Below are 15,528 nucleotides of genomic sequence, written 5' to 3'. Positions count from 1 at the left end.
CAGGTACATTGGTGAACAGAGAGACTACATCGAAACTGACATGCAAATCATCTGAAGACAGTGAGATATCCTTGATTAGTGAAACCAAGTGAGCTGAGTTAAGTACAGCTGAGATGGGCTTGCCCGTGAAAGGAAGCAGGGTCTCAGACAGAAATCGGGCCAGTTTGTAGGTGGGTGAGTTAATGGTGGAGACAATAGGACGGAGAGGGGTATCTACTTTGTGGATTTTTGGAAGGCCATACAATCTGGGTGGTCTAGCAGCAGAAGGTTTTGTGGCGAGGCGGTTGGTGGGATCTCTGTTGATTTTGGTAAAGCTGCCATCCCTAATCCCTCTCTCCCTAATCTCTAATCTCGCCCATTAACACAACTGACGTGCTTGGGTCCGTGGATGGAGTTCCTTTCCAGCTCAGACCCCGCTTGCTTGCCCATCGCCACATATATAACCTTTTTGGAACTGCTCTCTCACTCGTTCAGCAGTTCCACTGCTGGATTATATATTTTTTTCCACCTGAGGACGGATTCTATTTTTGTGATTGAAACGTCGTGATTTGATTTATTTTATACCTACACCATAAAGGTGTCAGTTTTGGTGCCAGATCAAAGGGTAAAACCTATTACTATTCTAGATTTGAAGCTTTCGTGACTGCATGGATCCATACTCTTTGGTTCTATTCGGTAAAGTCACGTAGGTAAAAAATAAAACAACAAAAAATCACAACGTCTCGGCCACAACACAAGTGGCCTTCATCAGGTGAAGGGACCGGACTGTCCAGAGGACAGCGTTGGAGTGAAAACAGCCCAGCCCGGGTGGCGTCCTATTACTCTATCAAGATCTCTCTCTACCTGTTCCGGTAGATATCTTCCGGTAAAGTCCATCCCTGCCGGTAGATGTATTCTGGAGGAGCCCTACCTCTACCGGTAGCTGGCTTCTGAATACACTACCTCTAGCGGTAGATATCTTCTGGAAGACCCTGTTCTCTACCGCTAGATGACTTCTGGTATGTTACTGGCCCCACGGTAGACGTCTGCCGCTTCTGGAAGAGGCGCCGGAGTAAGGCGGCAGTGTCGAGTCGCGAGCGGTCGAGGCAATGGCAACGCGCAACGTGGGACTGGAACTCGGTAGGAACTTCGCTTTCTCCTCGCTATAAATCGGTACAATCAATCGTCTGCCTTTGTCTCGGCGCGCATTGACGCTCCACCAACAGCTGCTGCTGCTGCACATCTGAGCGTTATTCGCTCCCGAGACGGTTTTTGTTCGTTCTGATTCTTGCCAGACTTACAACTTTCATGGTGCTGTTTCGTTGCTGGCCGCCTGGCGTTTTTGGCAATTTCGGCCTTTGCTTGACAACTGCGATTTAAGCAACGAACAGTAGTTCGTAATAATAATGATCATGCAATAGCCTTTGATCCACTGCTGGATAAAGGCCTCCCCACATCGTGTCGGTCGTGGGGCTTGTTTTACCACGATGGTCAGCGCCGGTTAGTGAATAATATTTGGAGGGTGGGACGAGTTCATGTACTTAGAAAAAAATCCGCAGTCTACCTGCTGGATCTCCTCTCTGTTTCGAAGAACAAATGTGACCTAAGGTCTTCGCTCAGTTACCAGCTTCACATTCCTTATTGTCGTACAAATACTGGAGGAAGGGCCTTTGCTATTGATGCCCCAGGTTCTGGAATGCTATTGCCAATAAACTGCAACTTGAATCACTACCTATGAGATCTTCACTCAAAACTGATCTAGAGGAGTTGTACACCCCTAGCTGCCACTGCTATTCAGTGGCCTAAAATAAAAAAATTCGCTCCGGATGACCGCTGCAAAGTATGATCTTGTGTTTTGATTTCGTGTGCTGATCTTTAAAGGTGCATTGAAAAATGTTGATACTCCTACTGATGCTCCTGTTGTTGTGGAGTGACTCATGCAGCCAGCTATGGCTACAGGGTTTGGTGGTACATGTTATTTATGTCGTTTATTGTGAAATTTCGGTCACAGTTCCTATGATCACCGTTACATTGCTTTTATGGCTTAATTTTGGTGATTTCGAAAAGTTTTTTGGTTTGGTCATGTTTGTTGTAGTACGGAGTTAGACTGATGGCTTTAATCTAAGTTGTCTTGTGGTTGTTGTTGTTTGACTTGCATCGCACTGGGATTTTTGCACACAGCTTTGGTGTACGGTGCTTTTTCTGGAAGATTTGCTGTTTTTCCTGGATAGTTCTGTTTTCGCATAGTCACTTTAATATGTTTTCTTGTTCATGTTTTTGTTTTTTGTTGCGGTTGCACCCGATTCAAGAGCCGAATGGCTCACAGGGCTATACCAAATAAATGAAACTGAAAGTTCAGATTGTCATGCGGCCACCGATATTAGCCGTGGCCCGGAATCAAACTGGGGCCGCCGGTTGTCGTAGCATAATGCGCTAACTGCTGCGCCACCGCTCCACCACTGTTGGGTTGCATGTGGTTACGATATCTGGCAGAAGGAAGGGAGCGATGGCGAGGTGGGCGCAGTGGCCATGCGCGGCATTGTGGCGGGTTTAACGACGGATTCATATTTGCGCGAACTAATGCAAACAGACCTCTATTATGGATAATATTAGTCGCGAAAGCCTGCTACGTGTTCAACTGGGTCATAGGCGTTTTGAGGTAGGAGACTTTTGAACCAGGTGAGAGTCCGTTGAGATTAAACATATCTCTTTCAAGAGAGACCTCGGTGATTCGTCAATGGCAATCAATTATAACATGCATGACATGTGCAGAGGAGTTGTTCTTTCAAGAACTGTATTGTTAACTGTGCATGCGTGCGTTTAAAAAAAAATCTGAAGCAGTGGCAGAGTGCTAAGCGCATTTTGCAACGAGCCCAGCAACCTGGGTTTGATTCCCGGCCATAGATAACATCTTCACTGAGTGATAACCCCCTTTCAACGACCTTCCGAGCATCTGTCTCATTTCACAACAACCAATGTACCAAATGGGAAATTTGTATATAATTAATCAACCATTGAGATGTTGCATCATTCGCTAGTTTTGGCTTGGTGGGTAGATCCCTCTCTGTTCTGTAGAAGGGCCATTGCTTGAAACGTCAGCCTGTTATATATTCACCCTGTTGTAATGCATTGTTCATGATGAATGTGGTGAGCTACGGTGTGCTTGTTCATCTTTGAAAAAGGCGGTCCCTCTGATCAACAAACATTTATTCAGCACTTGAATGCCAGGGCATGTCAAAGTGGCTTACAAAATAAATGAAGAAAACGTAGCATCGCTAAGGGGAAAGAGGTGGGAAATAAGAACAAGAGGTAAATGGCATCACTGTAATACCCCTGGTTTACGTCTCCCCCGCTTTACGTCGTTTCGCAAATACGTCGTCACTTTATTAACACCGCTACCTGATTTGCGTCCACTAAACCTACACTTGCATCGCTTACAGCATCGTCCGTCCTTTCTCGTATCCGTCGCCTCTCAGCCTTCGCCTCCACCTACCCCTTACACAAACTACTTTGCGTCGCGTATAAAGAAATGTACTGTTCTGCAGAAGACAATATATAATTTACGTGCAGTATTTTGGTGATTGGGAAAAATTGCTTTGATTTACGTCGTTTCGATATCCGTCGCAGTTTTCAGGAACGCATCCCGGACGTAAACTAGGTTTTTACTGTACAAGCACAGAGATAAACTCCAACCGGTCGATGCACAGTACGGTTAACAGATGGCCACTGAGAAGCATCGGCAGAGTCCACAAGTGAAAGTCCAGCAACATGATCGCAACAAAAACACGGCCCCAATTCCAGAACACCCCCTTCACCACCACCAATCCCCAGCAAACCCACACCGCACGTAGCCAACCGTAATAATCGGAGGTGCGGCGGGAAGGACAACAAACAACCACCAACCCACACTACACACGATCACCACCACCAATCCCCACCAAACTGCACTGCCACACTTAAGGCAGTGACAAGGTACCATGAGCGATAATTGTCATTGCATGGCCGTTGCTTTATTGCGCTTATTTTACTCCACATCTCTATAAACTTTTGCTGTTGAGCACGTTGAGATATTTTTGCATTTCAATGTTAGATAAATATAGTGTAACCTGAGCATAAAGAGATTTCAGAAGTAGTTCTGTGATGTTCGCCTCCACTCGAGATCTGAATGGATTCTTCATCTCATCACATGACACCGACAGCTCAGTTGGAATACAATTCGTGGAAACACACATTCATGAAAAGAGCATAAAGTATAATTTGCAAACATCACTGGCTAAACGAACGAAACTGATGTAATGGGAAGGATTTGTGTGTGCTCACTGCCTGCAGACCTGGACTGGGTGTCCCGCGTGCAGGTCAACCTGCCGGCCGTGAAGCTGCGCGCCGAGCAGCTACAAGCCCGACGTACCGTCAAGAAGCAGTGGCAGGTGAGGTGTGCAGCGGTGAGGTGTGCAAGGGGGTTCAGGATGGCCATATCAGTGCCCCTGAGCCAGCGCCACTGAGAACTTGGGTTTAGCTAACCTTCGCCAAGACGTGTTCTACTTAAGGTGCTTAAGTGGCTCAGTTCAGTGGAGTGCTGATCTGGCACAACTGAGAGCCTGAGTTTGAATCCAGGCAGCTGCCTGTGATTAAATCAGGTTCTCAAGTGTAAGTAAGTTGATGGTCTCAGCCCGGTCACCAATGACTGCATATAAAATTAGTTTCTGCGCTCAATTTGGCTAAATTCCAGGTTGAGAAGCACTTTGATTCTCGAGTTAACCCCCCCCGCCCCCTTCACGGTGAATAACCCCTCGTCATGTGAAGTTGGTTGGCGAAGTTGCTGACCCGAGCATTTGGTGACCTCCCAGGCAGCGTGGCTGCTGAAGGCCGTCACCTGCATCGACCTGACGACCCTCTCTGGCGACGACACGGCGGCCAACGTGCACAGGCTGTGCTTCAAGGCCAAGTGGCCGATCCGCGAGGACCTCCTTAAGGCCGTTGGCATGCAGGATAAAGGTGGGCCTGTGGTGGGTTGTGTGTGTGGCTCTGGATTTCAAGGCGAATATTTTAGCTTAAACGTGTGCGTGCTTTTTTGTACATGTTTACTACTGGGCAGTTCATGAGTCACTGCCCCCACGATTACATTTTTATAATTTGTGGTTTTGATTCGATCAAAAAGCGTATTTTTCATTTTGTTTTCTTAACTTATTATAACATCCGCATACCATTTGCATACATACTAAAATACTCCATTCACATATGCATGAATCTATGCATATCAATTTTAGCCAATGGATCAATGAATGCATCATTATGTCTAACATGTTTAATCAATCTAATCACTTTTGAATGATGTCATTATCATCATCAATGATGTAAGTGATATCCATCATAATGATGCAATCTGAGTCATATAATAAGCGTTATGTATATAAATCATGATGGTGAGTTAAACGATGATGATGATTATCATCTAAGAATATAGTGGGGTGAATAAGATCAAATAAGGGGATTTTTTTTCCATCTTTGGCGACCTTTTTCTATTACTGCAAGCTGAGTGAGAACTATGGAGTCATTATTCACAAATGTGTTGGTCCATTTGTTGTAAGAATTGGATTCTTTAATCAGCCCGACGTCGCAATAAGATCAATAAAATGAGTACCGTTGTGCCATAATTTAAGTAGTGGCTTCCTAAGGAAAAACTGGTCCCTGTAATATTAATGTGGAGTTTTCACTAATTAGCGCTGCCAGTGGACATAACCACTGCCCACATTTTCACATTAACGTTGGGACATTGACCCCATTGAAGAAATGTGTCAGGGAATACTTGTCTTTAAAGGTGGGCGGCAGTATGGGTCACATGACCTCGGTGAGCTGTGTAAACCGTAGTTTCCATGTGCCCAAGTTGTACGTGTTTGTCTTGGATTTCAGAATAGGTTTTCCCCTTTTTTCTGGCAACAAACAGGTTGTGTTAAGGTGTTAAAACACCAAACTGAAACCTTTTACAAGGAATCACGTCTGCATTAACCACAATACTTGTGGTCAGAATGCAAACAAAAAAACGTACTCCCCGCGTCTGTGCTCCCCACCTTCAACCTGTACTGGCCAGCGTGGCGGAGTTTGGTCAAGCAACCCTCATGACCCACACGGCGTGTGGATTCACAAAGAGGGCTGTACGTGTGCATGTGATGATGTCGTGCGTGCGTGGGGTTTGCATCTGCCCACTTTGTATTCCCGCAGGGATCACGGTGGGGGCCGTGTGTGTTTATCCGTCTCGCGTGACCGACGCTGTCAAAGCTCTCAAGTCCGCCGGGTGCGACATCCCAGTGGCATCCGGTATTTATATTACTCGCCAGCCATCGCGCTCATCGCACACTCACCATGCACTCACCAGTCTGCCACAAACCACACCCACCACGCTCGCACCACGCACACGCACTCTCGCTGTGCTCACCACACTCACTACGCGCTCGCTGTTCTGTCACAAACTCAGCCACGCTCACCACACTCGCCATGTTCGCCACACTCTCACAGCACGCTCGCCGTTGTCACAAACTCAGCCACGCTCACCACACTTGCCACGCTGACCACACTCTCACCGCGCTGTCTCACTCTCGCCATGCACGATCGCCTCACTTGTACTCGCCAGCTTCCCACTCCACTCACTGTACAGTCCCTAGCCCTGTCTGACCTTCATATGCGTGCTGTTCGGCCTTCCAGGAAGAAATCTGCCGCGGGGATAATTGGCCTTCTGCCGGCGTTCACACTTTTATGCGATTCAAACGCGTTGTTGGTTTCGGCACATTTTCCCTTATTATTCCCGCAGACAGCTTTCACGTTACACGACACTCAACAAGCACTGCGCACAAAGCGAATTGCCGCACCGTGATGAACTCCCCTCCAGCGGTTATGTTCATGCTTAGTGAGAATGTATACATTCTGTTGCAATCGAACACGCGTGCGGGTGCGACCTTGTGTTGCTGCGCGCAAGTGTTCATTTCGGTTCTTACCGGTGTGAAACGGCTCGCAAACGATATTTCTTCGTCATTGCGAACATCTTATCTTAGCAGCACTAATTGGGTAATGGAGGGGAACATTTCCAACATGGTAAAACTCTCTTACTCATTTTAACACGCCCAGTAATTGGTTGGGAGCTCCTAATTATTTTTCCCATTATAATTGGTTAATGCTGATGTGTGTTCTAACGTGCGGTTGTCTGCCAAAGGTTATTGAAAGTCCTATTTAGTCCTTTAATCTCTTGCAGTGGCTACGGGGTTTCCTGCCGGGCAGACTCTGCTCAAGACCCGGCTCGAAGAAATCCGATTGGCCGTCGCCGACGGAGCCAGGGAGATTGACATCGTCATCAGCCGGGCGCTCGCCCTGACCGGCCAATGGAAAGGTAGTTACCGTGTCAGGCTGGCCAATAAGAAAATGGGATGTGGCGTTTTGACTGGACGGCCAATGTCGGCAAAATGTAAAATTCCGAAAGTAGGCATGTAAATACGCACCACCCACGCTCCAATAATCTGATGAATTGTCATAAACAAAAATACTCGGAGTAGCAAGGTTAGTTAGAAGGGGTTTAAAGATGGGAAGAACAATAATATAAATAATTGGGGAATGCACACTGCTATGGTATGGACATGTCAGAATAATGCCACCAAACGGCAATGGCAACGCTGGTGAAATTAAACGAAGACGGGGTGGGACCAAGAAAAGGATGGACTGATGGAGTGGAGGCGGCACTAGAACGCAGAGACTTGACATGGAACCATCAGCAACAGATGGGATATGATGGTGATTACTAACAGTGGAGAACTGCTGCCTGCTGCTCGAATTGCGGAACCCAGCAGCCACTGTAAAAGGGGCTGGACGGTCGAAGAAGAGCACAGCGTTGTTAAGACGCAAATGATCGTGCGTGCGTGCGTTCATGTGTGTTTGTGTGCGAGCAGCGCTGTATGAGGAGATCCGAGCGTGCCGCAAGGCGTGCGGAGAGGCGCACATGAAGACCATCCTCGCCGTCGGAGACCTGGGCAGTCTCACAAACGTCTACAAGGCCAGCCTCGTCGCCATGATGGCCGGTATGTACGTGGTCAAGTACAAGCCTCGCACCTCCATCCTCTGCTGGATGAGAGCCTCCCCGTGCCGTGCGGGCCGTGGGGGTTATTTGACCACACGTCACGCACGCTGGTCATTGCAGGTTCGCGAAGGCGAGGAGTGTCGACGTCAGAGCATGGTGCAGTCCACCAATGGGTTTTTCTGCACTGCTGTCTGCTGACAACGTAGCCCTGCAGCAGCCTACAACACCTGTTTCATATATTGTCACCCATACAAACACCTATCCACGCTCATCCCTGCTGAGCTTCTGAATTCTGACACAAGGCAATGGCTGGGTAAGTTATTTGGAGAGAGCATGCGGGAGGGGACGAAGAGATAGAGCTCATGAACCCTCCCCCATCCCCCTCATTTTGCCAAAGGTTCCGATTTCATCAAGACGTCCACGGGGAAGGAGGGGGTTAACGCGACGTTCCCCGTGGCGCTGGTGATGGTGCGAGCCATCCGCGACTACCACCACCGCACTGGGAACAAGGCACACGACGCACCTCGCTCCCACAGACCATACGCGCATGTAGCCCTCGACCAAGTGGCTTGGAAAAAGGGGCGGGGGGGGAGTGCTCCAGGAGCGGTTCAGATATATTCCTCGCCACGGATTTTATTTTCATCAGCAAGGCTATTGTCCGTAGATTTGCTCTTTATTTGTCTAACCCAGCGGTCGGCGGCCTGAGGCTCCGGAGCCGCACGCGGCTTTTTATGGACTGCTTCATGACGTTATTCATCAAGGATCAACGTCTTGTATTCACGTGCATTGTGGCACTTGAAATATAGAATTTTGTTTGCAGAATTCGACAGAGTGGCTCTCATCGTTATTTTGGTGGCTGAGCTCTGGTCTAACCTGTTAATACCATTAGACAATCCTAAAAATCTGCGACACCCATCTGATTATCCATTAATAGTCCCCACGTGTCACGTACAATTTGGATCAAAAGCATTTAATGTAGCTGCCCCAAAATGTTTTAACCACATAGTTTCGTCTCTTAGCATCTCCGTTCTGCTATCTCTGTCATTTAAACTGACTATTAAAATCACGAAAGTTTAAGTGTGAATGTAATTTTACAGCATGATTGCTATTGTTACATCCGTAATTGTGGCATGCTTTGATCTTGTCAGCCGGCCAAGTCGCCCTTGAAAAAGAGCTTCTTTGCTCGGTGATTCTACTCCGTGGGAAATAGACTTGTAATTCTGAATTCGCCACGGATGTTACCTGTGGATGGGAATTGAACTCGGCTCTCTGGGTTAATAATGCAGTGCACTGTGCCGGCAAATTAAAAATTATATCCTGGATGTTATCTGTGGATGGGAATTGAACTCGACTCTCCGGGTTAATAATGCAGTGCACTGCGCCATCGAATAAAAATGATGTCCTTTATATACCCTGGAATGCTTCACTGCGGCTGAATTTATATTTCACCGAGGTCCTTCATTGGGAATATGTTTAGATGAGAAGATTTCTTGTTGGGTGCAGTCCAGCAAGGTGGTTTTAGATGCTGTGTGTGATGCTTTTGAGTGTTTTCCCCGTGTAATTGTGGGTGTTCTGATATCAAATTGAAAAGAAACAAAACCACTGAGAGTGGCCATTGTGCAAATAATGGGGCCTGTTGCAGGGACTTGTTCTGTGGCATCTTACAGCGCCGATATCTGACACAATGGGGTGTCCTGCTCACTGCGAGCGTTCCCGAGGAACATTTCTTCATCTGAATAAATTACACCTTTGCCACAATGGGAATATAATTGGCATAGGGGAAAAAAACATTTCAGTTGAATACACAGGAATACTCTTAATTGGCCAAATATCTCATCGCAATATATATTAAAAGAAATGATACAGTGTACAGATTGAATAAGACTCAAAGAAATTGTCATTAAAAATATTTGTAGTTCACATCTTGTTGGCCTTTACACTGCTGTCCGATTGTTTCTTTACATTCAAACGTTCCCTTTCAGGTTGGCTTTAAGCCGGCGGGTGGCATCCGGAGCGCAAAAGATGCTCTCGCCTGGCTCGTGCTGATCAAGGAGGAGCTGGGCAACGAATGGCTGAGTCCGGAGCTGTTCCGCCTGGGTGCCAGCTCGCTGCTGAGCGACATCGAGAGACAGGTGGGCATGCCGATAGTGTCAGAGTCCACATTCCTCGTCACTGTTTTTGTTCCCGTGTGTCTGAAATCTGTCTCTTTCCAACGTCATCGACATCGAACGAAGGCGGTCACTGCATCGCGCACTTTCAAATGGCTTCTGCGACCGTCTGGAACGATTTTTCTTCCGATATTAAGAAGCCACGGGAGCTATGCACTTTTAAATCTCGATTTAAACATTTCTTTTGAACTGCTTTTTATGTTTAGTTTGTTGTCCTTCCCCCACACCTCCGATTAGCACGGTTGGCTACGTGCAGTGTGAAAGAAGTTCAACATATATGCATCATCTGAAGCATCCTTGTCATTGTCAAGTGAAACAAAAAAACCCAAGCTGTACATAATAGGTGACATTTCGGGCAATGCCCCTTTTCTCACTTGGCACCCAGAGATGCCAGAGTGATTGAGTGAATAACAGTTGGATAAAGTCAATAGCGTCTCATTATAATGTACTGCCCTCCATACACTATCTGCTGCAGCAACTGCAGCTCAAACAACAAACGCTGCTGGGAAACACTTGTCTCGAAGCTACCTACGGTGACAACCAAAAAGTACAATTGTTGTACGTGGAGTAATGGATATTAATTGTATATTCGAAGTTGACTTCGTGTCCATTCATTATGTATTTGTCAGACCTGAGGTCAATTATAATTACAATTACAGCAACATATTGTAAACTGAAGACCATAATTACATAGGAATTCGAATTATTTTATGAATTATGAATGACAAATGTACTGTTGTGATCGATCTCAGGTCTGATATGTTAAATAGAATTGGCCGTTTCATTTTGCAAGCAGGGAATGCAAGCGAAGACCCTGACAGTGTGAAGCAACCATCAAGATGGCACAAAGCCACCACAGTGCCATAACCTTGCGGTCAATTCCCTACCTCATTATCTCATTGTCGCACAAAGCATAATTAATGAGATTATAGACACAGCTCGCAGAGCCAATTAAGCCACCTGCATTCCTCTACCAGCCACTGCAAATAATCTTGATTATACAAAGGCTACGTAGGATCCCTGGGTCAGGGTATGGTGTATTGTCTGGGGCTAAGCAAAGTACGTGTGCATGTTGAACTTCTTTCGCACCGTACGTAGCCAACCGTGCTAATCGGAGGTGCGGGGGGAGGACGACAAACTAAATGCAACAAAAAAGTTAATGAGTATTCTGCACGTTCCCTAACCCATGTACACCAGTACCTCATGGTGCGGTGTGATGGGCGCGTGATCACTGAAGAGCCAGTGCGAGATGCGATGGGTCGGTGTCAGATTTTTTTTCTTTCTTTTTTTACAAAGTGCTGGCAGTGGTTGTCATTTTTAATTACCTGTGCCAAATGTGACGAGAGCGACATGGCCAGCCCCGCTGACCGTGGGGTTGGCCGTGGCTGTAATGGTTTCCATTGGTGTCAGTTTAATCAGCGTATGAAAAATAAGAGTAGGTTTTACCCTTTCTGGCAATAAAACAGGTGTTAAGATGTTCAAATACCAAATAGAAAACCTTTTCATCGGCGTGTTAGTCCCAGTATAGCCAACGACAACATGTGGAATTTTAGTTAAGTCTCAGTTTGTGGATTTAATGTATTAATTAATTCAATTAAACGTTCACTAAATTAACACTGGCTCGCAGAGATAGCCGTGGCATCATCTCAACATGAAGCACCAAAAGCATCCAAAGATAAGAACATTCTGTCTTCATGCCACCACCGTGTATTTATTCTTATCCGTACAGTCGACATTTCCTGGGTGAAAGGGTTATTGGCAGCTGTGGCCCTGAAGCTGATTAGTGAGGACTAGATAGAGCTCACCCTTGGCACATGGAAGGCCATCTGCATTTAAGACTGTGGTGCCGAAGGGTTCATGCCGGAGCGTGCGAGACCGGCGGCCGTGACCGGTGTTGCACGCTCGTTGCGAGCAGCGAACCCGAAGAAAGACTGCCGATTTTCAAAACTCGCTAATGCGGCAGCGTTAAGGCGAAGAGGTCATCTCGGCAGAGCGCTGCTGATGCCGTCACGCCTCGTCGTCGCATCTTTCCTTGTGCTAGATCCTGTAGTTATGAGGTTGACACCTGACCATCAAGGTGTCATCATCACCACCATATGGCTGAAGGTCTTCTCCTTGGTTGCGTAGCCCTCTGGGTGCCACTCCATTGCCTGTCTCAGTGACCTGTCCCCTCGTCCATCCTGCATGTGTCCCCCACCAAACTCAACCGCCTTTAATCTAGCTGTGTTCTACTACAAACTTCAAAGTTGCTTACTGTGCAATTAATGTGTGTATGTTGAACTTCTTTTGCACCGTATGTAGCCAACCGTGCTCATCGGAGGTGCGAGGGAATTAGGATCCTCCATAAACACAAGTTTATTTCTAGATGCTCTCTAACTCATGCAGTAACATGGACATTACTACTGCCTCAAACGCCTCTCTTCATACTACAGATGACATCCTTACTTTTACAAAGTGGTCTATTTAGTATGTCTAAATGCACACTACTAACACAATACGCCTCCTGATTTTCTTCTCATAACCCCCTGCATTATACACATCATCATTGGCCATGATCAATCCACTGTTGGATGAAGGCCTCCCAAAGCCATCTCCATCTCTCACAACCTCGCGATGCAATAATTCATGCAGGTCTTGCACACGAGCTCAGATTAGCATGGTTGGCTACCTACGGTGCAAAAGAAGTTCATACATACGAGCTGATTGCATTGCTCTATCTCTGCTGTAGACGTCCTCTCAGGCACGTTCCTTACCTTGGCTGCTACTCCATCATGAGCCCCGGACATCGGCCATCATTCCCTGACACATCCTTTCCAATCCCACTCTCCTTTCCTCTACGTCAATATGATTGCTCTTAACTCGCACGTGACTACCTAAATACATAATGTCATCTACGATCTCGACACTCATTTCAGTTGATAAGTGTGCATGGGACCAACCAATTCCTAACCACTGCCGTCAACTTCATTTTAGAGTCACTCGCATCGAGAGCCCAATGTTTGGCCTCTGCAACTACAACTGCCAAAATAATCTGAGGACAGCACTAAAAGTTTCACTTTCACGCATTCGCCCCACAATAACACCACTTCCCCCAGCGGTGCTTGACAGCACATGGGTAAAAGATGATCTGGCTCTTTTCCTGCCACGGCTACAGACAGCTTCATTGACACACATGGGTTTTATTTTCCAGAACTGTTTGTACTCAGCCACACGGGTCTGTGGAGTTCTACAACGCTGCCCTCTCTCAACAAGCAACATCTTTAATGTCGTGTCGTGTCATGGGACGTTACTCGGGCCATGCATCAAACTCGCACTGCAGTCGCGCTCCCCCGCTGCAAATTTTAAATGAATGGGGTTATCATTGTGTTTGAGTTATATTTTTCGAGTGCTCTTCACGAAGGGTGCGGAGCGGTGGCACACTGGATAGAACACTGCGCTATGAACCCGGCGACCTAAGTTCCGGCTGCAGCTGACATCAGTGGTGAGAGATATCCGAAACAGAATCATCAGAATCAGAATATTTATGGAGAAATCCGATGAGCTATAAAGCTCTTGTTCACAGATGTCCAGTCTCAGGTCCCCAGCAGGGGCATAAGCAAGCAATTGCAGTGTTGCACCTCAACCTCTTTTGTTCACTAAGCTCCCCCCACTTCCCCACAGCCGCACAATGAGATAGCGTCACGTGGCGCATAACATGCAATGTCATCTTACTGCGGGGAAAGTAGCAATACTATCTCGTATTACATTATTTCTTATCAAGCGATTCCAAGAACAAATCCATGTTGGAATGCATTGCAGAATCCAAGCATATGCATCCTTTTTCTTGTAATATTAATATTTACCTGCTTTTTAACTAAAATTTAACTTTGATTTAACATGTATTTGTGTTTCTGCGATATATTCGACTTGTCACACGAGTCGGTTCTTTTTGTTCCCGATTTCTGTTCGCTTCATCGCTGTGCATTGTTTCCTTCAGCATTTGTAACAAAAAATTGTCAAAAGCGGCTCACTCTTGCAAAGGAGGCCATCCTGGTCTCTGGAGTCTCTTGACCCGGTTCTTTTGGTGTGAGCTTGACACGGCCCCGTTCTGTGTCTTTGCAGATCTACCACCACGTCACCGGCCACTACGCCGCAGCCCACGAACTGCCCATGGCTTGACCCATGACCCCTTGACTTTGGACTCCAACCCAATCCTCGCCTGCCAACTTCACCAGCATTCCAATCGCACTCATCATTGTCCCCAGTCATACCACCCTCGCCAATTATTAATTTCTGCCCTGATCAACCTTTTAATTTGACATTTGTTTAGTTTTCAGCGTGTGACACTGGGTTTTTTTTCCATTTTAAATGCAGGTGCAAACAAAAAGATTACCAATGAAGACAACAAACGTAAACTTGTTAATTGTCACTGCTGGTTGTTTGCGGTCTTGCTGCTGTACAGCTCTCCAATGCATTTTCTGGTAAGACACCCCATATACGAAGGTGCTGTTGTAGAAGGGCACACTCAGTTTCCTGAAGATGTCCCCCAAAGAGGAAGCAAGGAAAATAAGCAAATACAGTACATTGCTATGGGGCGTGTAATTACGTATTCAACGACATTGATTATTGCATTCCACGTGTTAAAGAAGGGATGTTATTATTTGTATGTGTTGTAATGGTCTACTGTGATGTGACTCCTGCAGGGTTGACCCTGGATATTGATAGATGAGTGACCACCGGGCTTAAAACAGGTGCTGTGGGCTGCTGTGGGGCTATCCTGTCAGCAGAGGGCAGTGCGGCAAAATCCATTGGTCTGTTGTATGTGCTCCCAAATGGGACATTTAAAAGTGTTTTCGGGAAAAATGGAAGGAACCAGAAAGAGAGGAAGACCTAACGGAGAATGGATTTCCGACGATGACATAAGAGATTGGTGCCAGAAAGATGTAGCACAACTTGACCGTATTGGTACAAGACAGGAAAGTGGAAACAAATAAAATATGCGTTGGACACCTCTGATCAATCTGCCCATGGATAGTCATGATGATGATATGGTCCAACGTCTATGAGCTTTTTGCCAACCCACACTGACCAGCGTTGTGAAGTATATTACCCTCACGGAATGGCCTTCAGCATTGGATTGACAAAAGGGCTGTATCGATGTGCACGTACAGAAAGGATAAGCGGCATACCAAGGGTACACAAGGTAGCAGGAGGTTTGTGGCTGAGGATTCGTGCGTCTTCACACTCAGGACCCCCCCCCCCACGCCCTTCCTGTTGACGATTTGTTTAAATCAGTGGTGCAGTACTTTACGAGTTCGCAATCGCCATTCTAGCCGCTGCAGG

The 15,528-nt window shown here is 46.6% G+C and overlaps 1 protein-coding gene across 1 annotated transcript; it reads left to right on the top strand.

The window, feature by feature from the left end:
• Window positions 1-977: 977 nt before the first annotated feature.
• On the top strand, window positions 978-14,600 carry DERA (deoxyribose-phosphate aldolase). Its single transcript, XM_032960074.2, has 9 exons — window positions 978-1,119; window positions 4,309-4,406; window positions 4,827-4,974; window positions 6,199-6,294; window positions 7,223-7,357; window positions 7,911-8,039; window positions 8,436-8,548; window positions 10,021-10,170; window positions 14,308-14,600. The coding sequence occupies exons 1-9, from the start codon at window positions 1,089-1,091 to the stop codon at window positions 14,362-14,364; spliced, it is 957 nt and encodes a 318-aa protein (XP_032815965.2). The 5' UTR covers window positions 978-1,088; the 3' UTR covers window positions 14,365-14,600.
• Window positions 14,601-15,528: the final 928 nt, after the last annotated feature.

The sequence above is a fragment of the Petromyzon marinus genome, chromosome 24, assembly GCF_048934315.1.
Source record: "Petromyzon marinus isolate PM22_M1 ecotype Great Lakes invasive population chromosome 24, UKy_Petmar_22M1.pri1.0, whole genome shotgun sequence".
Lineage (NCBI taxonomy): Eukaryota > Metazoa > Chordata > Hyperoartia > Petromyzontiformes > Petromyzontidae > Petromyzon > Petromyzon marinus.
This window is presented reverse-complemented; position numbering and strand designations above follow the sequence as displayed.

Bases quoted from the DNA above. Each gene is read 5' to 3' on its own strand.
- DERA (XM_032960074.2), top strand. From the start codon at position 1,089: ATGGCAACGCGCAACGTGGGACTGGAACTCG. The intron at 4,407-4,826 runs GTGAGGTGTGCA...GTGACCTCCCAG, and splicing joins CCGTCAAGAAGCAGTGGCAG to GCAGCGTGGCTGCTGAAGGC. The intron at 8,040-8,435 runs GTATGTACGTGG...ATTTTGCCAAAG, and splicing joins CCTCGTCGCCATGATGGCCG to GTTCCGATTTCATCAAGACG.